The sequence below is a fragment of the Mytilinidion resinicola genome (genome assembly GCF_010093595.1).
Source record: "Mytilinidion resinicola strain CBS 304.34 unplaced genomic scaffold BDZ99scaffold_3, whole genome shotgun sequence".
Taxonomy (NCBI): Eukaryota; Fungi; Ascomycota; class Dothideomycetes; order Mytilinidiales; family Mytilinidiaceae; genus Mytilinidion; species Mytilinidion resinicola.
The window spans coordinates 775,047-798,572 of record NW_022985439.1 but is presented as its reverse complement, the minus strand read 5'-3'; the positions used below and the strand labels follow the sequence as shown (position 1 = coordinate 798,572).

Here is a 23,526-nt window from a genome sequence, read left to right as displayed (position 1 = left end):
TTTGGTGAACGTCGAGAAAATATCGAGGCGATGGCTGCTAGCGCCTTGGCAAAACTTCAACACATGCCGTCCTCCGCGGTTCCATCCACTAACTTTTTCGCAGCATCACGATGCCTCCATCAACGGCCCGCGGGCTGCTATCCCGATCCTCAAAATGTCAATTGAATGCGCAATCTTCAATCGCACGGCGCTCCTTCACATCTACGCCCGCCGTTCTCGCCCTAGGTCCTCAGTCCCCTAATTATGTCGAAGTCCCAAAACCCGTACAACCCACCTTCCCCCTTAAACCTCGCGTCAAAGGTGTCCTCCCAGTTCCACGAAACATCTTCAGGACGCGAGGCGATAAGGAGAAGGCTTCAGATGAGTTCCTCGACCCTGCAGCGAAGGAGCCGTCAACAATACGCCGACACAAAGGAAAAGATGTAGCATACCAGGACTACAAGCTGCGATTGGCGGAGACTCGACGGAGGAATCTGAAGCAGTCGGTCAAGGAGCTACACGAACGCGAGGTCGAGTCGCATCGACGGATGGATGCCATTTCTACCCAGAAGCAAGAGGAACACCGAGCTTTTGCCAACCAGCCCGAGCGTGACGACGATCGCCTGACGAACCCGAGCGTCAGCAAGGATATCATGGACTACATGTCTGGCAAACTTGATGCGCGGCCACCATTGAAATGGGTTGAGCAAGATCTTGAGATCCGGCGAGCTGGAGTGCAAAAATTGCAGCAGAAGAAGGAGGCCGCGAGGTTAGATGCGCTACACACACTCTACATGCAGGCGAGGGACTTCATCACTACGGAAAAACAGCTGGACGAGGCGATTGACAGGGTTTTTGGCACACCGGAGCACCCTGTGACTTTCGGGTATGCCCAGAGGGATCATAGTCCGTGGGCGAGCGAGTCTCCCCCTACAGTGCGGGACATGCTGGACAGACAAGGGCTTCTAGACGACGTGCATGCTGGAAGCAAGGGCAAGGGTACATATGATGTCATGAACGACAGATTGAAGAGGATTGCGGAGGACTTGACGGGTGGGAAGATCTGATTTGTACATCAAAATACTGTGGGTTGTATATTATTCTGTATTGAATACTAATTCGAAGTACCCCGGTATTATCATCCTTGTTCTGTTGAGTTGCTGGGAGCTATAGTGCTGCGATATCTGCGGCCTATCATCGCGAGTGCGAACGAGATTCAAACTCGGGCCCATTCTTGAGGGTACGACGGGCTGCTGTGCCAAGTGGCTTTTAGGATGTTAGACATTTCTCTTTCACGGATGAGGAGGTTGTGCGCTGGAGTTTTGGATGGTCGACTACGTCTTGTCTGGCGCGAGGACAAGTATTGTTTGGTGGGGGCTACGCATTGAGACTGACGCTTGACATAACAGGGAGCTCTTGTTGCAACCTTAGACATTCTAACGTCCTTTGAGAATTTATCTACTACAGTCGATGCTTTCGAAGACATACCGACGTGCCCAATGTGTGCCCGGAGGCTCTATGTACTCGGCTGGCAGCTTTGTTTTCGATCTTCTCACCGCATATAAAATGGCCCTCCCTTCCTCCTACAATTCTCCAGATCAACACATTGCAAACACATCACTACCACCTACATCAATCGCACGAAAAACCTCCAGTACAAACACCATCGATAACGACAAACCCAGACCCACCGCCGTTCTCATCTCCGCGCTTCACTCCACACGATGTGCCAGTTTCGCAGTATTCACAAGGGCGGAGACCGAAGAGGTGGCGTCGCGACTAGGCGTTTTGGTGACTGTCAGAACTACCACGACAATTTTTGCAAGTATTCTCGCTGGCCCTGGATACTGGACGGCGAGCTCCAGGAGCCTCCCACAGATGACCCACAACATTGGCGAATCTACAACAACTATAAGCTCTATGGCACGCTTCCTTCGTTGATCTAGAGGTAGCTGCTGAGTGGTTCAGACCAGAATGGACCGGTTAGGGCTACGACAAGGCATCGGTAGGCATTTGACCTAAGGTTATCGATGTGGGAGTTGGGGAGTAGAGCATGAGAGAGTGGGTCGAGCGAAGGAAGAAGAAAAAGAGGTGAATTGTCTGTATACCTTCATGGGCGGGAAAATATCATCGAGGGGGTGCAAGAAAGGTTCATCGAGGCGGATGTATAGATTGTTTGTAGGAGGCTGCTTTCTTTTCATGTCGCTCTTTCAAGGAGCTGTGCCCATTTCATCATGTTTAGGTTCTATTTCAATGTCCATTCCACCTGTTTCAAATAAAGAAGATTGCAAATACAACTGTATGCCCCTCTTCCTCTCCCGTGCGCCATCCTCCCTCTCCACTCTACTACCACTAACCCACCCTTCCCATTCTCACTTTCTCGGTTCTCCCTTCTCCAAAATCTTCTCAAGCCACTCCTGTCCTTCCTCCAACCACATCAATTATTCCCTATCTCTAGCATGCACTCTCTGCGCCTGAAGAAATTCCCTCTCCACCTCCTCACCCTTACCGTATTTCCCTACATACTCCTCATGCATTTTTACGCATGTCTCATTCCATCGCTCGAGCTCCCGAACCCGGGCCTGTTCTTCGCGAAGGACTGAGCGACATTCATCGCGATGGGCTAGCCAAAGCTGGTAGGTAGAGTTGGTGGGCGCAACGCCGGATGGAGCCGGGCAGGTTGGGTATCTCAAACTGGGCCGCTGTTCATTCGACTCATTTATGAACATGTCTCTGGGCTGTTTCATCTCCGCTCTACTATTGTCACCGCTGGATGGAGCACTCTGTGGCGCCTCAGCTCGCTTCTGGGTCGGTTAGGCCCCTTCATTGCCGTTCGCAGGATCGCGATTGGGTTGAGAGTTTTGGGATCGAGGCGTAATATCACCCATTACCTTTCTATCATTGCACAGCCGTCTTCTCTGGGGACGGCTGGACTCCCGCAGAGGAGCGTGGCGATGGACACCTTCTGCCGTTGGGAAGAATATCGCTGGGTCTCGCGATTTTGTGCCTAATACGCGTTCCAGATCTGACTGAGAGGGGTGTGCTACTCTCAGGCCTCGCCGAAGCGGCTTCTGACATTGAGACATGGTCATGTGGCTGGCTGATGTAATGATGGCCCGCTTCCGCACGTGTAGCCTCACTGTTACGGCTTTGCGATCTCAAACCCGCAGAAATTTTCGGTACGCTAGTGCCAGGTCTTTGGACTCTAATGAGCGGATTCCCGTGCGCACGATGATCTACAACAGGCTCCTCGTCTTCTTCGAAGATACCCCGGTTGGCCGCCGTGCTTGCTGAGGCTTCGTTGGACGGCGTCCTGCCGTTGATTTCGTCCAAGATGTCCATGAGGAAGGTTCGAGGTTGAGCTGGAGGATTTTCCGCGGGGGTGGCAGTCCGAGGAAGGCCGTTTCCCGTGGATCTATCTCTCGCAGGGTCTGCTCGACCTCTGGTAGCGACAATAGGCCGTTACCGTTGAGTGGCAGCGTCCTGATTTGGTCGCATGCTAGGAGTATCGTCGCTCGCAAGGCCAAAGCGCCGCTGGCTAGGTGTCGTAGAAATGTGTTCGAAAGGGTTGATATCCCCTCGTCGAGCTTGGAATTGAGGAATCCCGGGTTCCGGTATGACAGGCACCATCATTGGAAAAACGGAGAGCCCAGACGGCGCTGCAGGCAATGACAAGGGAAGGCGATTGTTGGGTCAGACACAGAGCTCGCTGGAGTGAGAAGTCCAGATGTCGTCGCGGAGGTTGACAAGGGAGTTCGCGACGTTGAAGATCCGGTTGGAGAGCTCGAGTGCGTGGAAAGCCTGCGTAGCTCCTCCGCCAAATAATCCTCCCAAACCTTTCTGATCCAATGGTTCTGCTCAAGCGGTGGGCCTTATCGGGCATCGTTGGAGGGTGGTGGACGCCAGACGTAACTGGACACTGGACAAAACTGTTCCCGTATATTTCCGCATAGAACTTCCTGGATGCTCCGTTTTTCTTCCAGAAACGGCAGATTCCATGGGGGCATTTGGCGGTGTGTCGCTTTGGAGCCACCTTCAGTTCTGTTTCGCTGGGAGCAACAGTTGGTAATTAGAGAGATCAGAAATCCGGTCGCACGAGCAGCTTACGAAGACTGCCATGGCTGGGTCCAAACATCCAAGAAGCTTCTGAGTTGAACAGTCTACTTCGATCTGAGGAAAACATGACTGATGGGCGATGCTATTTGCGCGTGAAAAGGAAAGTGTCTTTGTTATGGCTGCAAGGAACTCTATAGAGGGCTGTACCGTACGTATTACAAGCTCTGCAATCTTCTGATGTTTCTACAAACATTATCACCAGAGGAGTGGAATCCTCTTCGTATCTGAGACAGAATTTGGGCAATGGACCTCTGTAGCGTTGGAGAGACACTGTCACGTGGCCACCATCGTCTGGCCAAAATATCCCATCTCAGCGCTCCAACCCCCAGCGGGCCACATTGAGGCAGAAATCGGGGCTACAGACCAGCTTGGAAAAGGATAAGCAAATCAGCATCGAAGCCGCAGATCATCTCGTCCTCTGATATCGCTACCAAGCCTCCATGGAAATAAATCGGAAGGTGATCCTGATCATAACTGGGCTGACAACAAACGACGACGAGAAAAGCAGTTTGGACTGGCTATATGAGCACACCAGTCCCAATGAAACCGAGATAGATAACACGAGCGAAATAACCAACGACAATATTGGAAGCGAGACCAAGGAAGAAATAGATAAACACTCAACTGAAATCATTACCCTCGAAGAACGGGAGACTGAAGATGAAGCAGACAGTGATTGTGATGAACAGGAATGGGAAGATGTGTTTCCCCAGCCTCAGGACCCCGATACGGACCATACCGAGCCACACGCAACGCACTCACGTGACCGAGCTAGTAGAGGTTGAGAGAGAGGATAGTGATAGTGGGAGTGGGAGCGATAGTGACACAAATAGAGTATTGAAAAACATGCCGGAAATTCTATAGCTCTAGATAGATAATAAGAAACTTCATCATACACACCTACTAATACACTACTCCCACCGCTCTTCCCCATTTAAACATCCAGCGCCCGTCTCAAGTCCCCTAGACACATACCCGATCTCACACCCTCACTCAAATCCCACCTTCCCATATTCGCCAACGCCTTCCTCAACGCACCCATCAAATCATCCTCCACCGCATTCCCTCGCATTCCTTCCCCTTCCCTCGTGTCCACCCTCCCCGCCTCCCTCTCCCCCAACGCCCTCACCGCCTGCCTCGCACACTCCTCATACTCCCCCCTCGCAAAGGCCACCACCGCCATATTATACCTCGCCTTCACGAAATTTGGCCTCGCCACCAGCGCCATCTCGTACGCTTCTACCGCTTCGTCGTACCGCCTTAGTTTTGCGAGTGACGCGCCTATGCGGTTGTAGAGCAGGTGAGGCTGGCACTGGGAATTTGAGTTCTGGAAGCCTACAGTAGTAGAAGTAGGGGAGGTGAGCGTCAGGGAAAGTGCGGTAGAGAAGCAGTCAAGGGATTCGGAGTAGTGTGATGTGCTGAAGAAGAGCATGCCGAGGCCGATTTGGACGCCAGGGTCAAGTTGGGGTCCGGAGGGGTAGAGGAGGGCGGCGGAGAGGTAGAGTGAAATCAATCGGGTGTGGGGGTCCGAGGGGGAAACGGAGGGGGCAGTAATTTGAGGGTATTTTGAGGTTAGCCAGTTTTCGAGGACTGTGTAGGCTTTTTGCTGGTGGCCTGGTTTGATGGTATTAGCTAAGTGTAGGTGATCGGGAGAACAAAAGAGTATAATCCACCTCAAGTACTCACCTCCGTTGATATAAGAGATCGCAAGGCCTAGAAGTGCGTCGCCGTTGGTAGGGTCAAGCTCCAGGGCATCCTCGAAAGCATTCATGGCTGCTTCGTCGTTCTCATTCTCAGCTTGGGTCGAGCCGAGCATCTTCCATGCCTCCACGTTAAGTGGATCTTTCTGACATGCTGCTTCGAAGGCGAGTGTAGCGAATGCTAAGTTCTCCTCTTTCTGAAGGATAGCCATGCCTTCTTCGAAAGCTCGCCAGCTCCCTGTGAACGGGTTGTTGGATTGGAAGTCGTATTTATGGTCTCGTGGAGGGTCTTGGGGAGCTCTCGATAGAAACGCCTCTACTTGGGATATTGCCCCGGTGTCTCGGTCACGCGTATTTAGAGAGCCCTGCGTGATATTCTTTTCGTGGTCCATTTCCTGGTGGGGAATGCTATATCCTTCCACTTCCGTAAACAGGAATTCCCACTCTGCAGACTGGTCACTTTTGTTCATGGAAGTCTTGAGCCCATAATCTTTAGTTGATTCATGCTTGTTTCCAACCCAAGAGCTATCGGCGAGGTGGGATGAATAATGTAAACCTGTTTTAATCTGGTAGGCGGGCCGTGCGAGAGGGCCTCGCAGAGGTGCGATCGACCTCGAATCCGAAAAGTTCTTGCTACTCTCCTCTATTTGATGGGCCTTTTGGGGGAACGGAGCCTTGGAGTAGGCTTGCCTTGGATAACGTGTTGATGGCTTGCTGTTGATCTGTGCGCTCTCATCCAGAAAGCTCGTCGCCCAGGTCTCCGGAAGGACCGGATTCGAAACCTCTTCAGTTGCATGTTCGGAAGCTCGTAGGACATTCTTCTGCCACCAAAGGTATTCCAGAGACTCTTGTGGGAGATCTAGCGCCTTTGAGGACCAGAAGTCCGCAAGCGTGTTCGCGGACTAAGAATGTCAGGATTTTCCTTCAGAGTTCATATAAGTGTTATGTACGAGCACGAAGCCCAAATTTACTTACACCGTCTCCTCTCGAACTCTGGTACCGGAAGCCCGCAGGCTGTCCTTTACTCTGGCCACTCCTGACTCTATCCCGATGGACTCCGGGATCCCTCTGCGCAAATATAGAAAGCTGCTTCACCGGACCAGTCGTGCACTCGGAACTCGCAAAAAGTGCCATCGCTCAACTCTGAAATGTCTAATTCAAACTCCTGAGATGAAAAAAAAAGGGTGCTAAGGAGTGTTGGAAAAGCTCATAATTCGTGATCTCATAGCTTTGACGGTGGTGTTGGCATGTGACGCCCGAGAAGTTTCTTAGCGCCGAGGTCGCTTCGGTTCATCTTAGCACCGAGGATGAAGCGCTCTTAACCATGGCTATGCCCGGGTGTGATCCCTGCGGTGATCGCGGGAACTGCGCATGTGGCGACATGCGCCAGGGGATAAAGGGAACAAAGGAGGAAATAGCTTCCGGTCCGGACTCGACGTCCTTTAAGAAAAAGCTGTTTTCACTCGCTGTCTAAAAACGGTGACGCCTAATGATGCTAGTCATAAGAAGGGCGCTTTAACCTAATTCCAACCTAGACTGAAAACAAGAAGACAAACGGCACGCTGCGTCCATGAAAACGGCTTTTTTTCTCGAGAAACGTCGAGCCTAGGAAGCTAAATCCGCACAACCCTGTAGGTCGATGGATGGAAATCTCTTGGGCGCGTACGTCATATCCTTGGTAAACTGAGGGATTTCAGGAACCACCCTGAACAGTTCTGCGGAGGTTTCAATAACTTTCTGATACTAGGGGAAGGTTTTATTGCCATGATGTAGATTTCAACTGGAAGTTAAAGGTGTTCTATTTGTCTTCGGGCATTGTAAGTTGGAGTTAGTTTCGACTACCCCAAAATTTATTTGCGTGCCGAGGTTCTTTCCCAATTAGGCATGATATTTTATCACCCTCATAAAGGACCGACTCCTTGCGGTGTAGGCAAGGCTTACAAAGAGTCAGTGGCCATCACGTCAAGTCAAGTGTTTGAGAAGAAGTAATTTTGGTGTTTAGATGAATTAGATATTAGGACCCTGCAGCTTTTACACTCTCCATCAAAAGCCATTGGAGAGAGACGTCGTGACAGCGAACGAATATATTTTATACAGAGAAAGAAAACCGGTGTGTAACACCATGGTATGCCCCGACCCATAACAAAGAGAAACGAAACGCCTATGCAGCATTATATCGTGTTCATGGGGAACCAGACGAGTTAGTGACCTCCACAATCGCCGGGCCAGCCTTAACAGTGTCGTCCGAGACAGAGCTGTTGCAGCCGGTGATGACCACATACGACTGTCCGTGGAAGCCGGCGGGAACGGTGGTCTCGATGATGCCACCGGTCTTGAAGTATGCCTTGGTGAAGATGGGGCCAGTAACGGCGACCCAGGCAGCGTAAACGTAGTCCTTGCCTGCATCAGGCTCGATTGTGGCCTTTGCGGTGAACTGAATGGTCTTGCCTGAGGTCACAGGTGCGGAGGAGGCAGTCAGAGCGAGGCCAGGGAAGGCCTTGACTGGGAGCGCGGCGTTGGTGCTCGGGCAGCTGACGATGAAGGGAGCGGCGAGTGTGTAGACCTCGTCGAAGTCGAGAGGTGTATCGAAGGGTTGAGGGAAGGGAGACTCCTTGAAGGAGGCGCGGAGGTAAGAGGAGTGACGCGACTCAACGGTGAGGATGGATCCTGCGGCCGTGAGGTACTCCTTGTTCACAATTGAGGCAGCAGCTCTAAGGTAGGCGGAGACACCAACGCCTTCGAGGATGGAGGCGGTTGCGACGAAGGCAGCGACAGATGTGACGCCGAAAGCGTATGTGCACTCGGCGACGGGCTTAGCACCAGCAGCTGGGAGCAACTTAGTGATTGTGTTCAAGGAGAAAATAGAGTGTATTTACCTGTCAAGGCTCCGGTCAGGAAGGAAACGTGAGTAGTCTCATCGTAGGAAACCTCCTTCAGGTTCTTGTAGAAGGTCGCGTCATAGCCGGCATCCGCGAATTGCTGCTGGGTGAAGTTGGCGAGACCTTCACGATAGAATTTGTCCTCTGATATGTTGATTAGTATAGTCCAGTTGTTTTGGTTTGGATTGAGACTTACCAAGATGCTCGAGGGTGAGAGCATAGTTCAGAATATCAGCATCAGTGATAGCCCTCTTTGCAACAGTAGGACGGGCCATGGTCGATCCTGTCGTAGCGAGGACGACGGCTGCGGTGGCTGCGAGTCTCATATTGAAGGATGGTGTTGATTGAGATTGACTTGACAAGTATGAGTTGCAGTGATGGATAACGAGTGAGAACTGAGGGTAAGAGTATCGTTCTTGTAGTAAAGCAATTCATATACCGGAGTTGATTCCACCGCCGAATGTATCCCATTTATCACAGCATCGTCCAAAGACGCAACCGGATGGCCCCTATCCGCGAGTGTGACGAGTTACTAGAGAGCATCCTAGCAAATGGCGCAACAAAGGATTTCACGATGATTTCCCCATTGAGCACGTCAACACCGAAAGGGACAAATTGCGGGGATTAGTATGTTTGCTAATCCAACGCAGCGTACTAATGGCCGGAGCTGTCGGTTTCCGGGGCGTGAGCGAGGACTGGTCGAGGCCACTAGAGAGATGAATGTGGGAGGCCAAGCTTCGATGGCCCACAGATTGACCAACGAGAAGAGGCGCTAGGAAGCGCTAACTATCAAGCTTAAACAGACCCGCAAACGTTAAATCCAACCAGGGTCTGATCTGAGCTCTATGGCATACTAGAAATGAGCGCATCGCAGAGCGTGAGCAGGTGAAAGGTACGAGCGCGATTTAACAGAAAAGAACTACATGCAAGAGTGGTAGATCTCAAATTAGAGCTTTACAATGGGACTAGAGTTGATATGCTGACAAGTAGAAAAGGCATCATGTGGCGAGGAATACGAGAGTGCGCCCTCTGAGAGGGTGAATGCGCCGCGATCACTCACACTGACTTAGAATACCTGGCGCCCAAACGTGGTTCAAGAATTGCGACATGCACCTTCTTAGAGGATTTTCGTGAGCTTATTGACCTTGGGCGGAGTAAGGTCGTAACGTGGTTAGCATTGATCGCTGAATGCGTCAGTGTAGTTCAAGGGTCTTGCAAGTTGGTGGTTCAAAACCTCGAATTGATTCTGTTCGACTTACAGTCAATGCGCCGTATTCTAAATTTGGCGGAGTACAGGTGTTGGCGCTAGCTCCACCGACGTCATTAAGCGGGAACGTCAACCTCCGAAAGGATTCAGCCCGCAACTTCGCCCCCCTTTCGCCATGTCACGACAGAATCATCTCTGTCATGGAATGGCTTGGCCGGAATTCTCGGGCAGAGAATAGACTCATTGCGATTCCTAGCGAAGCGACCAGGAAGAAACTTACCCGTTTCGCATGAGTTTGCGAGATTTCCATTGCAGCTAAAAGACAAATTCCAACTTCTTCCATAGAACTACCGGCGTTGGTCAACTAAATTCGTAACACCTGAGAGGCAAAAGGGATCCGCATATCAACGCTGTGTTGACTAACCACGGCGTGAAGAACGTAAGAAAATGATGATGGTAATTACCAAGGTCAGCCAAATTGGACCTCTAGCAGCTGGTCCAGGCGCGTTGGATGTTGAAGTCGCCATATATCTAGTTTCTGACGGACCTACTACCGATCAAGGTTTGTTGGCTTTGGTGCAGTCTAGCAGAAATGGGTCAAGGAGTAGGATTGAGAGGGAATTGGACAGAGCGTAGAAAGGGGCATTGTCCTTCTGGCTGTCAACGCGGACGCTGACGAGCCTGCTAGAGAGAGCAACGAACAAGATGCCGCTTTTCGAAGTCATGCGTTAGTTTCATGCCTTCGATGACTATTGCAGGTTTGCAGTGTTGAGGTATGGCATCTCATTGACCGGATTCAATGAAGTATTTCACTTTGCCCAGGAGCAGGTAGTTGGCAGTGATGGCTGTCTCACACCTTAATAGATAAGGCGTGCTAGTCACGTGCTTTTTACTATATGCGCGAAGATCACATGGCTATCACGTGATGCGAGAGGCCCGTGTATCCAGCTGGCCCTGTCCAGCTATTGGGCACGAGCACGCCATTCACAACACCAGAGCTCTCTTTTAGATTCGACTCATTGGTTGAAGCCGCCTTCAAGGATCAACGTCTGTGCTCCAATAGGAGACAAGATATGCCGCCATTTCACCGTTCCGCACCCGAGGACGGGGCACTTCGTATCTGCGGAGCGGCTCCGCATCACTACGCAACCTCAGCGGAACCTCTCGCTTTGGGCGATGGATATGGCTATTCTCGATTTGCCGCCATGTCGGTTCGGCCATTCGCTCGAGGTGGATCCAATAACCTTCAAGGTGGGCCTAACAACCTTCAAGGTGGGCCTCACACTCCCCCAGGTAGGCCTTAGCAACCCACAAGTTAGGCCTAATAACCTACAAGGTGGGCCTCTTCACCACAAGGAGGGTCTAAACGAAGCACATGCCCCCGCTTCTTGCCCACCTTCACGGAGGAATGGGCAGCCCTTGACCCCGCCCGCTCGGTGACGCCACCGAATCGTTCAAAGCGACAGCTACCCAACTACCTCAACGGAGCAGAAGCGCTATATCACCCTACATTCCTTGCTCTACCCCTAATACCTAAAGCTCCAGATATCTCTGACTGGTGACTTCTCAGCCGACATCATGGGTAAACTCTCTCCGGAATCTCTCCAAACTCTCAAGCAGATAACCGAGGATGCGTGCGCCGACCCAGAGACCGGTATCCCGGGTACCACTGTTGTCGTCGTTGGGAAAGATGGCAAAGAGCTCTTTGCGCATGCGGCAGGGAAGCGGGGGTATGGGAGTAAAGAGCCCATGACGTTGGATAACATCTACTGGATTGCATCATGTACGAAGATGATCACGGGGGTCGCGGTCATGCAGCTCGTCGAGCAAGGGAAGCTGAAGCTGGATGATGCAACGCAAGTAGAGGAGTTGTGCCCTGAATTGAAAGCTGTGAAGGTCCTCCAGAAAGACGGGAGTTTAGTGGATAAGAAAAGGGGGATTACTCTGAGAATGCTGCTGAGCCACACAGGCAAGTACATCTTTATCATTCGCAGATACAGCATAGCTGATTGTAATTGTAGCTGGATTTGGATATGCTTTTTTCAATAACGAGTTGAGAGACTACAACAAACCACTCGGTTATGATGAGTTCTCCGGGCATTTGAAAGATATAATACAGCCCCTCGTCCACCAGCCTGGTGAGGGATGGGAATATGGAGTAAGCCCTCACTCAAATGCCTTTGTTCTGTGAATCTTTTGGATACTTACTATAGGCCAAATTAGGTCAACATTGACTGGGCTGGGATCGTCCTCGAGCGAGCCACAGGCACCTCACTAAACAACTACATGCAAAAGCATATCCTCGAACCCCTCGGTCTGAAGAACATGTCCATGTTCCCCACAGAATCCATGAAAAAGAACCTAGCCTACATGAATACCCGCAAGCCAGACGGCAAGCTTGGCAGATACGACCACATCAACCGCCGGCCCCTAATAGTCGAAGGAAACGACATCGCAACCACTCTCAACAGCGGCGGAGCCGGCATGTTCGCAAAACCCCAAGAATACGTTCAGATCCTAGCAACCCTACTCAACGACGGCACGTCCCCTACCACCGGCGCGAAGATCCTGAGCAAAGCAACCGTCGACGAGATGTTCAAGAACCAGATCCCGGACTTCCCGAACTTTGCGCGCCAGGGCATCCCCGCCGCGAAGCCAGACCTGACGAACGCCATACCGGAGCTCTATCCAATCCCTGGAGACAAGCCGCAAGGCTGGGGTCTCACGTTCATGCTCACCGAGGGTGTTACGGGCAGATCGAAGGGCACTGCTCAATGGGCGGGCTTGCCAAACTTGTGGTGGTGGTGCGACCGTGAAAAGGGGGTTGCTGGAATCATTTGCAACCAGATTCTGCCATTCTGCGACGTGAAAACTCTTGGTTTGTGGGTTGCGATTGAATCGGCTGTTTACAAAGCTTTGGGATAAGCAGGTAGCGCTGGAGTCTGGTCGGCTATCTATGTGTTGAAATGTTGAATGGTTTCTTTGCCTTGATATGATGATTAAATTGGCAATAAATAGTAATTCCATCATGCCGCTAAACCTTCCCCATCAGACCCAGTGATAGCTTGGAATTCCTCACTACGTTTGTCCAGCAATAACCTTTTGATTACCACTATGTGTCATTTGATCCCCACCAAGACGCCTGGCCATTGGGGTTTGCCAGGCTGCAAACCACCAAGTAGAGAAATATAACGATCGCCATCCGCGCCAAAAAGAAAACCTTACCTTAGTGAAAGTAAGCCGGGCGAAAGGATATCCTCTCACTGGTACGACGGAACCGCCGAAAATACAAACGGAAACGTCTCCCTCCCCGCTTCATCCGGCAAAGAGCTACACTGCCGAATCGCTTCCATATCCGGACTGTGGTGCTTCGCTACCCACGCCTTCCCCGCTATCTCATCTGTCACGTCCTTCAGCGCCGTGGACAGCGCCGTAGCGGCCAAGAACGCCATGTCGCTCTTCTTCCCCAGGTTCCACAATGCCCTGATGCAGAAACTCAATCTTTGCTGGCATTGCGCGATCTCTGATTCCCGAGGAATCTCGCCTCGTTCATACCACGATGGTCTAGGGTGAGAGATGCGGTTGAGAAGTATGTAGCCGGCTTTGCTGAAAGCCCGGATGAGCACGACGGTCCAAGGCTCCGTGAGCAGTGCCCCCTCGCTGACTGCGAAGTGGAATTCGCGAGCTTGGGGGAAGGAGAGGTTGTACCCTGGGCATGAACATCGCCCGAGGTCTGAAAGGACGTTCGCGTTTTGCTCCCGTAGCTTTGACACGAGGCGAGAGGAGTGACGGACGTTTTGCTGCGATTCAAGCCCCAGCTGGCCGTCATCAATCACTTCGATGATGTCTGCTAGAAGCAGTGCGGCCAGGTGCCAGTGGCCCGCGAGGACGACGTACCAGGACTGGATCCTCGGGGGCAAGTCATCGTGGTTGGCGATGCAGTCGAGGATGAACTGATTGTAGCTGTCATTCCAGTGCTGGTAGACTTGTAGAGCATCTAGGATGGTTTGTTCGAGCTTCTCGTACATGACGCGCCGGGATAGTAGGGTCTGCAAATGCGTCACTTTTCGGAATAGTAGGACCTTGATGGGAGCGGCATCGCAAAGAGTTGACGCAGCGTCTTCGTACGAGCATGGCCACCGCGCTATTTTATGGCAAAAGCGGAGGTGTTTTTGTCGGAGAAGAAAGTCGCCCCATAGTTTCGAGTCCCCCTCTTTGGCGAGCATGGATCGGTATGTTGGAGAAGGGTTGCTGATTATGTCGTCCTGGGATATGTGTTGCCCTGGGAGATTGCCATCCCGGATGTCACTGTCTTCGTCCGAGACGACCAGTGGGCGTTTGTTCATGGCAGCGGAGAGAGTATCAAACATGACGGCGAGCCAGAATAGGAGATCGAATGTCTTACGGTCTTTAGTGCTGAGTATGTTGGGGTTTTCTGCCATCTCGGGAGAGGCGCACTTCTTCATTGCGATCGTCCGTTGCCTTTCTATGCTTTCTAATTTGCATCGATATGAGAATATTTGTCGTAGAGCGGTCTCTAAGAAGATTGGAGGACCTTCGAGCTCAGTCACTTCATCCAAGCCAGCTACACCGGAATTTGATGTATTGATTACTCCCGGTGTTGTTTGATACGTCGAAGCCCCACAAGCAGTCGCAGAACAGTGTCCTGATCGGGTCGATTCAGAAGATGGAGGTGAAGCTCCAGGCCAAGCACTGTCATTGAATCGCTTTGCAGAGCTTCGCCGCCGTCTCCCTTTGATTGCTCGAACGTGTGCAGCGACATTGAGTGGGCGCTGGGTTAAAGAGAAAATGATGTGGGCGAAGATGACACGGAAGGATTCGATTTCTGCGGAATCTTGTAAGGCTCTTCGAGCCTGGTACCAGAATGACTCTTGAATAGATCGGTCAAATTCCGTGCTCAGAGGTGACGAACCCTCTCCTCGAGCTGGCTCAGCCCCATCATCAATGACTTCATCGTCTTTTGAGTCGAACGACGAAAATTTGGCGGTACTACGATTACTCGATTGAGCCCATTGAGTTGCAAAAGACATGATTGCCAGGTGGAGTGCTTTCGATGCTAATTTCTCCTCTGATTGGGTCAACAGCCGTCCTCGAACGACGGACGAAGCGCGGTCGAGACGACAGACTCGTGCGAAGATTCGGTTCGACCAATTTGAACCCCATTCCTCTGACATTGACTCATGCGGATTGGAGTTCTTGAGTAACGCTGGCGAAGGAATGGTAATTCCGTAAGGGCATGTCTTCTCCGTCAACCAGCAAGACAATGCGTTTTCCATGCTGTCGTGATAGATGCGTAGTAGGCCATTGGTCATAAGTGTTTGGTTGGTGGATAATGCCATTTGCTGTTCCGCAAATCCTTCGAATCCTTGCGAAAAGGAGGGAGTACGTCTGGAGTTTCGAGATTGGGTAGGTGCATATGACGATGGTAAAGAAGCACGTGTCGAACTCCCGGATGCATAGAATGGAAGCTCTTCCTCATTACCGGTCTGATCACAATGCTGATCTGGAAGCCCAACCGGCGCTTGCGATACCCCCTGTGACAGTGCTGCTGAGTTCCGGGTACTCTGGGTCCGGGCTACAGTAGGTTGGAAAGGCATGAAGTCTATGTTGGCACAGCCCTCGTTGGTGGGGGCCCATGGCTGCGTCGAGATAGGTTCCGATGCATCAAATAGATAGTCCCCCAACCTTTCGTAATCGGTGAGATCAGATCCATCGTTCGAAGACAAGTAATGTGGAGGGACTTGAGAATTGGGAATCGGCTGAGGGATTTGATAGTCTAAAAACGCAGATAAATCAATTGCGGTGGTATCAGAGGTCGACGAAGTGTGGACGCTGGAAGGGAGCCCAGGAGTGTGAGAGGTGGCGGTCGAAGCTTGCCGTTTTCTGGTACTATTCTTCTTTTTAGGCCCGGTTGCCTCCGCGATACTGCGTTTGCTACGCTGTAAGATTACGCCGTGTACAGACTTTAGCCATTCTAACGTGCATCTCTTGCCGGTCTTTGCGCAATTTGAACATGGGCCCGTGGAAGTTAGGACGGGAGTTGACCGCTCGTCTGCGCGGCTATTAGGCTTGATACGTACGAAATCTTGCGTCAATACGTACGATGTTCTAGGTATCCGCTCAGAGTCCAGTTCAGGCCTGAGTCTGCCGTTGGAGTTGGGCGTAGAGTCGGGGAGGTGGACTCATCTCCATTCGAAGCTGGATAGTTCACCAAAGTGACGTCGCACGCACGCTTGCCTTTCCGGCATTGATCGCAGCTCCGGTGCTGTCGTCGGCTTCTGCCGGTAAATGGTGTCTCTTGACGATGGTGCGTATTGTGAGGCTTGTCGGAAGAGTCCCATAGCTGCGTTGGGCTTACTGGAGAGAGCTGCATCTTCACAGCAGTATATGAACGGAGTGGTGACAGAGAGAGGCAGTGGGGCGACCGAGGGAGTAGGGGAGTAAAGGCATGCAGATCGGACGGATCCCAGGGGTCATGCGGGAAACGTTGCGGGGAACCCTGACATTTATGGGCACTTCGCTGCATTAGGGCACGTATTGGGCCTCTCACTGAAAATGGCCATGGGCCGGAGAGAAGGGCAACGTGGTTGGCATTGCTCCGCCCGGGTTTCCGTCCATGTCCGCGATCGCCAGGTATTCTCCAGGCTCTAAGAGACCTTCCAAGCAATCAATCCATCCGTATTGATCCAGCCCCCGGCTAGGCGCAGTGGATTTATGGAGTACCCCGGATTTCGGGCCCCCGCATATTACGTAGCATGCATTAGGGCTCGGACGTTTACAAGTCCGCTCACTGATAATGTTCACCAAGTTCGAAAGTGAGCCATCGCATGAGGCCGTCAAAAGGCGTTCGATATCAAAGTTATGTTCATTACCAGATCATGACCCTCGAAATATCACCTACTTCACAGTCCTGAAGCCTTTCCATCCCGGCAACGCCGCCCGGATCTCCTTCGCATACTCGGGAATGCCACCGGCATAGTTGACCTGCTCAAACGCCTTCCCAGGCAGACTGCCACCCATGTAGGTCGACTTGGTCGTCGGGAAGAGCGAGATATCGGAAAGAGCATTGATACGTGCCTTCCACTCCTTAGTCGCCTCCGGGGTGGGATCGATAAACTTCAGTCCTTCGCGCTCGATCTTCTTGATCGTGTCGACGATCCAGCGACCCTGGACCTCGACGGTCGAAGGGCCGTTGCTCAGGAGCGTTGGGCCGTGGGGGCCGTAGAGATGGAACTGTGACAGTCAGTAACAAAATCCGACGGTCGAGGGAGAAACCCAGAAAGAGAGTGCTTACCATATTTGGGTACCCACTAACCGTCGTCCCGAGATACGTATTCGCTGCAGCCTTCCACTCCTCATTCAACGTTGTCCCATGCACGCTCTTCAATCCCATATGCGTCATACCGCCCGTGGTAATATCAAACCCGGTAGCAACAGCAATAACATCAAATTCATGCAGCGTCCCGTCTGCTGTCAGAATCCCCTTAGGCTGGAACTCGACAATTGGGTTCGCCTTGATGTCAAACACATCTACCGTCTCCCGGTTGAATTGCTCGTAGTAGTTGTTCTCGAGGCAAGGGCGCTTCACGCCAAACGGATGCGGTGGTTCCAAAGGCGCGAGAAGTTCGCGCTTCTTCGGGTCTCCGATCCGTGGGCGCACGTTGCGTGCCCAAAAGTCGTACGCCGCGCGGTTGGCCTTCGGGTCGAAAAGCATATCTTTGTAAGTACCGAGCCAGAAGTCGAAGCCACCGTGATCCCAGAGGGAGTGGAAGAAGGCGTCTTGCTCTTCCGCGTTATCATCGAATGTATTTTTCTCAGAAAAGCTGAAGAGGAAGCCGCCGAAGCATTTCTCGCGAAGCTCAAAGAGGCGAGGGTACCACCTCTTCGCCGCATTCTGTTCCTCAGCTGTCAGCGCGTGCTTGCCCATGGGCACAGCGAGATTGGGCGTGCGCTGGAAGACAGTGACCGAGCCGGCTTCTGGGCCCCAGGCTTGGGTAATTTGAACGCCGGAGGCACCGGTGCCGATAACAGCACAGCGCTTGCCTTTGACGTCCACGCCTTCTTCGGGCCAGAAGGCGGAGTGGTGGATAATGCCTTCGAAGGATTCGATGCCCTTATAGTCGGGGATGTAGCGCTTAGCGGCGAAGCCGGCAGCGACGACGAAGTATTTGCTTTTCGCGGTGCGGCCGTCCTCGGTCTTAACGTGCCATTTGCCTTCGCCTTCCTGGAATTGGGCGTCGACGACCACGCTCTCGAACGAGCAGTCTTTCTTGATATCGAGGACTTTGTCAACGTGGTCAAAATAGGCACGCAGCTCTTTGTAGTCTGGATAGTTGGTGCTCCAGGTCCAGTCTTTCCAAACTTCGGGTATGGAGTATTCGTACTCTGGAACTTCCGAGTCCACGTTGGCGCCGGGGTACCTGTTCCAGCGCCATGTTCCGCCGAGATCTGTGCCAGCTTCGAAGATCACAGCCTTGAGGCCAAGCTGTCGAAGCTTGTGGAGGATAAAAACACCGCCGAAGCCTGCGCCGACGATGATGGCATCGATATCGAGGTCGTCTGCATATGGACCCGTGGTAGCCCTTCGGCGAGCGTATTCTCTGAGTTCTGATTTCATGTTGAGGAGCTAAGCTGGGAGTCAAAGAAGGGACAAATAGATCCTCGACACTGAGAGTTGGAATGGCTAGGAATGATTTTGGAAGTTATTGAATAGGGACAAACCGCTCATTTATCTACCAGAAATTCGTACGCATCCGCAAAGTCGACACTTCTTTCGAATGTTGCTAATCCATCACGTGACTTCGCAAGGATCATATGGTTCCCCACACTTGGGTTAAGGATGCGGATGCAATGCGGAGCCGCAGGAGGAGGGGGTTTGAGAAGTCTGCGGTATTCTACCTTTGTACGAAGGGCAAAAAGTTCCGACCAATCCATCGTAGAGGCCGCTAATTCCTCCTCTCCTCTTGCTTACCTCCGCATGCGTCGTCGCTTACCCGCAATCCAGGAACCCCTCATCTTATGCGCAGTGTCGGTTCCGACTCCATGTTACGCTCTTATCTGGGCGCATGAGTGTTTCGATACCTCAACGTGTTTGGTCATGAGAGTCGAGGTTTGAGAGTCGACCGAACGTGGAATACACTCTTCGGCGCCATTAGCTAGACTAGTAAGCATCAAATACGAACCATTATAGTGCACGCTGAGATATTGCTGAGAATTGAGGATATTTGAGTTCTCCCGAGTCCTGTACAATATCGCACCATCGTCACGCTCCTACAACGTTCTCATCTTTCCGCTTGTGCAAGGTTTGAGATACCCTATTCGTCATCAGCTCATCGACATTTGGAGCCCAGAAGCTGAAAAACAAGCCCAAGCCTAAAAAAGCGATAGTAACTAGCATGACGGTGCGGTATGCTTGACTACTCGCTGGCTTATACGCAGTGATTCCCGCAAGCTCGATCGCATCTGTCAAGCCATCAACCGCGGCAAAAGCCGCAGGTGTACCGACGGTGATAGCAGACAAGAAACTCGGTACCGACGCTACAGGAAGCCCTGCCTTTACCAGAGCAGGCGGCACGACAGCTGGGATCGTCTTTTCAAGGCGATTGGTCAAGACCACTGTGTATAATGTCGAAGCTACAGTGGAGACGGCGGAGCGGATCGATCCGGCCACGTCTACAGCTGTTCCGATCTCGTTCTGGTCGTCAATGACGATACCGGTCATTGCGAGGCCGACGGACTCAAGCCAGCCAATGAAGAAACAGCCGACAAAGAGTAAGCCGATGATGGTGTTCTTGTTGTTTGGGGTAGCACAGCCGGCCGCTAGTTTGAGTGTGAGTACGTTGCTTCCAAATGTAGTGTTTGAAAGGTGATTCGCCTACCACCGAGCATTGCACAGCTGGCAATCGAACAAGCCACCAACTGCCACTTCTGACGACCAACGTGTTTGCTCAACCAACCACCCGACACCTGGCCGGTGTTGATGGCACACCTGGTAACGCAGGCAAGCCATCCGCCGTATGTGAGGCCGCTGATGTACAGCATGAAGATAATTGTCGGCCAGATGATGGCGAAAGCGTAGTAAACACTGGCTCCTACTACGACCAGCATGACCACAGAAACCCACTTCATATTCCGGAAGAGGTGCATGGGTACCAGAGGTTTCTTTAAGGGCATGAAACTCTCATAAAGCGCGAAGATGACCAAAGTCATAAAGCCGACGATGATAGTAGCAATGACGTGCGCAGATTTCTAGGGATAAACGGAGCCGCCCCAGCTGCGGCCCATCAAGAAGATCAAAAGTCCTCCAATGAAAAGTATCAAGCCGATGAAATCGAGGTCCTTGACGACCTGCAATCGTGACTTGCGGTCGGCGTACTTCATATGAAATGTCGGAGGGTGATAGAAGAGGAACCAGCATGGCGTGGCAGCCGCATTGATCACGATCATGGGGTAGTAGCAGCTTCGCCAGCCCGGACCCGGGTGCTGTACGAGTGCGTAACTTAATGCTGGTCCAAAGCCTGAGAATGGGATCGCCCAGATGTATACGAATCCGAGGCTCATGAAGCGGAACTTGAACGGAACTAACTCCCCAAGCACAAACGTGTAGGAAAGCTGCGACGCTGCTACGAAGCCGATAAGAGCGGTACCGCCGACGAGTGCAGGAACATTATGTGCAACCGCACTAATGATGCATCCAATGAGGGCTAGGAAGGAGCCACCGATGAAGAACCAACGTCGACCGAAAATGTCAGAGAGTCGTCCAACTAGAGCTTGCCCGATGGCAAGAGTCATGGTGTAGACAAGGGCAACCTGGGACTGCGTGAGAAGACTGCAATGCTGAGCTCGGTCTGCATGACAGACATACCCAAACAATGTCTGGATCCGGTCCTATTTCAGCGTTTATAGTGGCAAGCAACGGAGCAGCAAGTGCAAAGCCTCCGACACCCTGATCGCTTTAGTGAACATTTCAACATCTTTATCCATGATCGCATATATACTCACAGCAGATACGCTTAGCCCGCTCGCAAGCATCGTCCCCAGAAAAAAACTGCTTCTGAAGTAACCTGTTGGAAGCTTTTCTGCGTCGACACCATGATGCCACGCGTCGGCAGCAACTCCGTCTTCGCGATGGGTATATTCAAGGTGGCCAGCTTTCTCTAGTGACGTTTTTTCCTGCGCCATACTGATGGTACGATAGGAATGAAAGGTTCGATATGAGACCAGGAGATTGGGGAGTGCTTGGAGAAGTGTGGTCATGTGTGTCCTGAGGGAATGGATATAAATGGTAGCATAATCCACTCGTTGTTTCGCAGTCATCGGAGCTCCTTTCCATAGGCAGATGTGTTCCGGATCCATTTTTGAGCTCTGGAAGAAGAGAGACATCGTGTTGTGGTTCTAGAGCTCTATAATGGTCCCTGAAAGCGGAGATGAAATGATCTCTAGGTTGCTAGCTAGCATCGCTCAACGACGAAAGTCACTTGGATAAGCTTTCGCATGACTCGTTGGCATTGCGGTAGGTTTATTCAAGTCTAGGGAAGCCGGGGCCCAAAGTGGGGATACTTCACGGTTCAGTATATACGAAATGCTTCTTTACCCTGTAGATACGAGTAAGCGAAGAAGATGCGGGGTCATTGCGATGTTACTCGAGCTCGGGTAGAGCCTTGATCCCAAGAAGCCGCTAACAACAATATAGAGTATTACAAAACTTTAGGGAGTTCTACCCATATGAGCGGGACTGTGAGTCCGACCTATTCGGTGGTCCGCTATGCTTGTGTCTAGCATCTTCGGAATTTGACACCCGAGCTAGTCGCGACTCTCGATATATTCCATGCAAAGTAGAGCCACTGGCTTTCTAAGGGGTTTTAATGTTTGGAGACGACATTAAAGCCAAAATGAGCGTTTCTTCCATCATCTATGGTCCTGTTAGACCTCTTTTATATGAGCCAACATCAGGGAAAGCCGCGATACTCGTTTTTACCGCCTGCCTCCTCTTCTTCATCGGTCAATCTTTACGAATCGTATGCTTTCATCCACTTGCAAGATTCCCAGGGCCGCCATTAGCAATCGTGTCCAACCTATTCTACTCCGGGACAGTCATTAGCGGGCACTCACATACCACTATAAAGAAGTTACGCGACAAGTATGGCAATGTCGTTAGATGGGGCTCGAACGAGCTTTCATTCGCTTGCGCAGACGCCTAGAAAGATGTGTATAGTCCCAGGAAAGGTACCAATATCTTCGTGAAAAACCCTCACTTCTACCCAACCGACGGCACCATTCGAGCTAAGCACATTGTCAACACCTCCGATCCAGTTGAGCATGCACAAATCAGGAAGATGATGTCGCATGCTTTCTCTCAGAAAGCTCTCTTCGAACAGGAGGATATTGTTATCCACTACGCGGACATGCTTATGACGGCAATCCTGGACGAGTCGCGCGAAGGCCTAATAGATCTTGAGATGTTCTACAACTGGACGACGTTCCATGTTCTCGGCGAGCTCGCGTCTGGTGAGCCGTTCGGTAGCCTTGAGGCACGTAAGACTGATAACTGGATTACCATTATCTTGATGATGATGATCAAGTGGAACGCGTACGACTTTGCCATCCACAAGCTTCCTTTCTTGCCGCGCATTCAGAGTTGGCTCGTACCAAAGGATATCGCCGAGGGCGCTGAGATCCACATCATGCAGAGTAAACGGAAGATCCTAGAGCGTATGAATCGACCGAATGATCGGCTGGACTTCGTTAGCTACATCTTCAAGAAGCGAGAAGAAATTGGTATCACCGACTGGGAAATGACAGCCCACGCGAACGCTCTTGTTATTGCAAGGTCTGAGACTACAGCTACGGTAGTTTCTGGTTTGACCTACTGGCTTTGCCGTACACCTAGAGCGTACGAGAAGTTGAAAAGGGATGTTAGATGTACCTTTACTTCCTCGACTGAGATAACATCGCGCTCCGCGATGCCATTGACATATCTTACTGCATGCATCGATGAAGCTTTTAGAATCTATCCACCAATCTCGATCGCCATGCCACGCAAAGCTCCGGCCGGGGGAGAAACCGTTGCTGGCTATTTTGTGCCAGAGGGAGTAAGTTCCCGATCAATTCAAGTGAGGTAATTTGGAGTAATGAGGCATAATTTTAGACCACGGTGGCAGTTCATATGTGGAGCACTACGCACAACCCCAAGAACTTTAAAGATCCTTACGAATACCGTCCAGAGCGCTGGATGGAGCCTAATAACACAGATAACTTAGACGCCAGCAAGCCTTTCCTACTTGGACCACGAGCCTGCATGGGACAGAAGTAAGTTTGGCGTCTGAGATACCACGCTCATTTACTGACCGATTGAATAGCATGGCGTGGATGGAACTGCGTATACTGATAGCCAAGCTGGTCTTTTTGTTCGATTTCAAACTCGACGATGACGACTTCGATTGGGACAGAGACTCGCGAACATTTGTGCTATGGGAGAAACCACCTTTGATGACGAGAGTAACCCCTAGGGCGGTGTAGATGGATTCTAGTTATGAGCGACCGTTGTAGTGATAGAATACATCGTTGGTCTGCATGCCAACTCATCAATTTGTTGGTGCTGCTCTCCATCGCACGTGCCGCGATG

General features: G+C 51.6%; 10 protein-coding genes across 10 annotated transcripts; 4 read left to right on the top strand and 6 right to left on the bottom strand.

Moving 5' to 3' along the window:
* The first annotated feature begins 102 nt into the window (after window positions 1-102).
* On the top strand, window positions 103-1,449 carry BDZ99DRAFT_458746 (uncharacterized protein). The gene has a single exon (XM_033718987.1). The coding sequence runs from the start codon at window positions 111-113 to the stop codon at window positions 1,044-1,046; it is 936 nt and encodes a 311-aa protein (XP_033581723.1). The 5' UTR covers window positions 103-110; the 3' UTR covers window positions 1,047-1,449.
* Window positions 1,450-2,877: 1,428 nt separating this feature from the next.
* On the bottom strand, window positions 2,878-3,609 carry BDZ99DRAFT_515534 (uncharacterized protein; the record flags this gene model as incomplete). The annotated part of the gene is made up of 2 exons (XM_033724980.1): window positions 2,878-3,394; window positions 3,446-3,609. 2 exons carry the CDS (start codon window positions 3,607-3,609, stop codon window positions 2,878-2,880), a joined length of 681 nt encoding a protein of 226 aa, XP_033581722.1.
* A 1,420-nt stretch (window positions 3,610-5,029) lies between these two features.
* BDZ99DRAFT_378800 (TPR-like protein) lies at window positions 5,030-6,187 on the bottom strand (the record flags this gene model as incomplete). Its single annotated transcript, XM_033715124.1, has 2 exons — window positions 5,030-5,709; window positions 5,782-6,187. The coding sequence occupies 2 exons, from the start codon at window positions 6,185-6,187 to the stop codon at window positions 5,030-5,032; spliced, it is 1,086 nt and encodes a 361-aa protein (XP_033581721.1).
* Window positions 6,188-7,791: 1,604 nt separating this feature from the next.
* On the bottom strand, window positions 7,792-9,000 carry BDZ99DRAFT_434565 (uncharacterized protein; the record flags this gene model as incomplete). Its single annotated transcript, XM_033717449.1, has 3 exons — window positions 7,792-8,621; window positions 8,672-8,818; window positions 8,871-9,000. The coding sequence occupies 3 exons, from the start codon at window positions 8,998-9,000 to the stop codon at window positions 7,978-7,980; spliced, it is 921 nt and encodes a 306-aa protein (XP_033581720.1). The 3' UTR covers window positions 7,792-7,977.
* A 2,380-nt stretch (window positions 9,001-11,380) lies between these two features.
* Window positions 11,381-12,927, top strand: BDZ99DRAFT_458742 (beta-lactamase family protein). The gene is made up of 3 exons (XM_033718986.1): window positions 11,381-11,850; window positions 11,903-12,039; window positions 12,105-12,927. Exons 1-3 carry the CDS (start codon window positions 11,460-11,462, stop codon window positions 12,804-12,806), a joined length of 1,230 nt encoding a protein of 409 aa, XP_033581719.1. The 5' UTR covers window positions 11,381-11,459; the 3' UTR covers window positions 12,807-12,927.
* On the bottom strand, window positions 12,908-15,241 carry BDZ99DRAFT_506144 (uncharacterized protein; the record flags this gene model as incomplete). Its single annotated transcript, XM_033724155.1, has 2 exons — window positions 12,908-12,959; window positions 13,263-15,241. The coding sequence occupies 2 exons, from the start codon at window positions 15,239-15,241 to the stop codon at window positions 12,908-12,910; spliced, it is 2,031 nt and encodes a 676-aa protein (XP_033581718.1).
* A 1,558-nt stretch (window positions 15,242-16,799) lies between these two features.
* Window positions 16,800-18,519, bottom strand: BDZ99DRAFT_379418 (putative steroid monooxygenase; the record flags this gene model as incomplete). The annotated part of the gene is made up of 2 exons (XM_033715150.1): window positions 16,800-17,135; window positions 17,197-18,519. The coding sequence occupies 2 exons, from the start codon at window positions 18,517-18,519 to the stop codon at window positions 16,800-16,802; spliced, it is 1,659 nt and encodes a 552-aa protein (XP_033581717.1).
* A 111-nt stretch (window positions 18,520-18,630) lies between these two features.
* BDZ99DRAFT_184171 (uncharacterized protein) lies at window positions 18,631-19,090 on the top strand. Its single transcript, XM_033713076.1, has one exon. It carries the CDS (start codon window positions 18,742-18,744, stop codon window positions 19,015-19,017), a length of 276 nt encoding a protein of 91 aa, XP_033581716.1. The 5' UTR covers window positions 18,631-18,741; the 3' UTR covers window positions 19,018-19,090.
* Window positions 19,091-19,164: 74 nt separating this feature from the next.
* Window positions 19,165-21,083, bottom strand: BDZ99DRAFT_485346 (MFS general substrate transporter; the record flags this gene model as incomplete). The annotated part of the gene is made up of 5 exons (XM_033722703.1): window positions 19,165-19,721; window positions 19,781-20,081; window positions 20,163-20,711; window positions 20,767-20,847; window positions 20,904-21,083. 5 exons carry the CDS (start codon window positions 21,081-21,083, stop codon window positions 19,165-19,167), a joined length of 1,668 nt encoding a protein of 555 aa, XP_033581715.1.
* Window positions 21,084-21,621: 538 nt separating this feature from the next.
* On the top strand, window positions 21,622-23,420 carry BDZ99DRAFT_566695 (cytochrome P450; the record flags this gene model as incomplete). The annotated part of the gene is made up of 4 exons (XM_033727616.1): window positions 21,622-22,041; window positions 22,117-22,993; window positions 23,050-23,210; window positions 23,261-23,420. Exons 1-4 carry the CDS (start codon window positions 21,767-21,769, stop codon window positions 23,418-23,420), a joined length of 1,473 nt encoding a protein of 490 aa, XP_033581714.1. The 5' UTR covers window positions 21,622-21,766.
* Between the last annotated feature and the right edge of the window lie 106 nt (window positions 23,421-23,526).

Excerpts from the sequence above, each read along its gene's own strand:
- BDZ99DRAFT_458746 (XM_033718987.1), top strand. The coding sequence starts at position 111 with ATGCCTCCATCAACGGCCCGCGGGCTGCTATCCCGATCCTCAAAATGT.
- BDZ99DRAFT_458742 (XM_033718986.1), top strand. The coding sequence starts at position 11,460 with ATGGGTAAACTCTCTCCGGAATCTCTCCAAACTCTCAAGCAGATAACC. Across the intron at positions 11,851-11,902 it reads AATGCTGCTGAGCCACACAG|CTGGATTTGGATATGCTTTT; the intron begins GCAAGTACATCT and ends TTGTAATTGTAG. Across the intron at positions 12,040-12,104 it reads GTGAGGGATGGGAATATGGA|GTCAACATTGACTGGGCTGG; the intron begins GTAAGCCCTCAC and ends AGGCCAAATTAG.
- BDZ99DRAFT_184171 (XM_033713076.1), top strand. The coding sequence starts at position 18,742 with ATGCGGATGCAATGCGGAGCCGCAGGAGGAGGGGGTTTGAGAAGTCTG.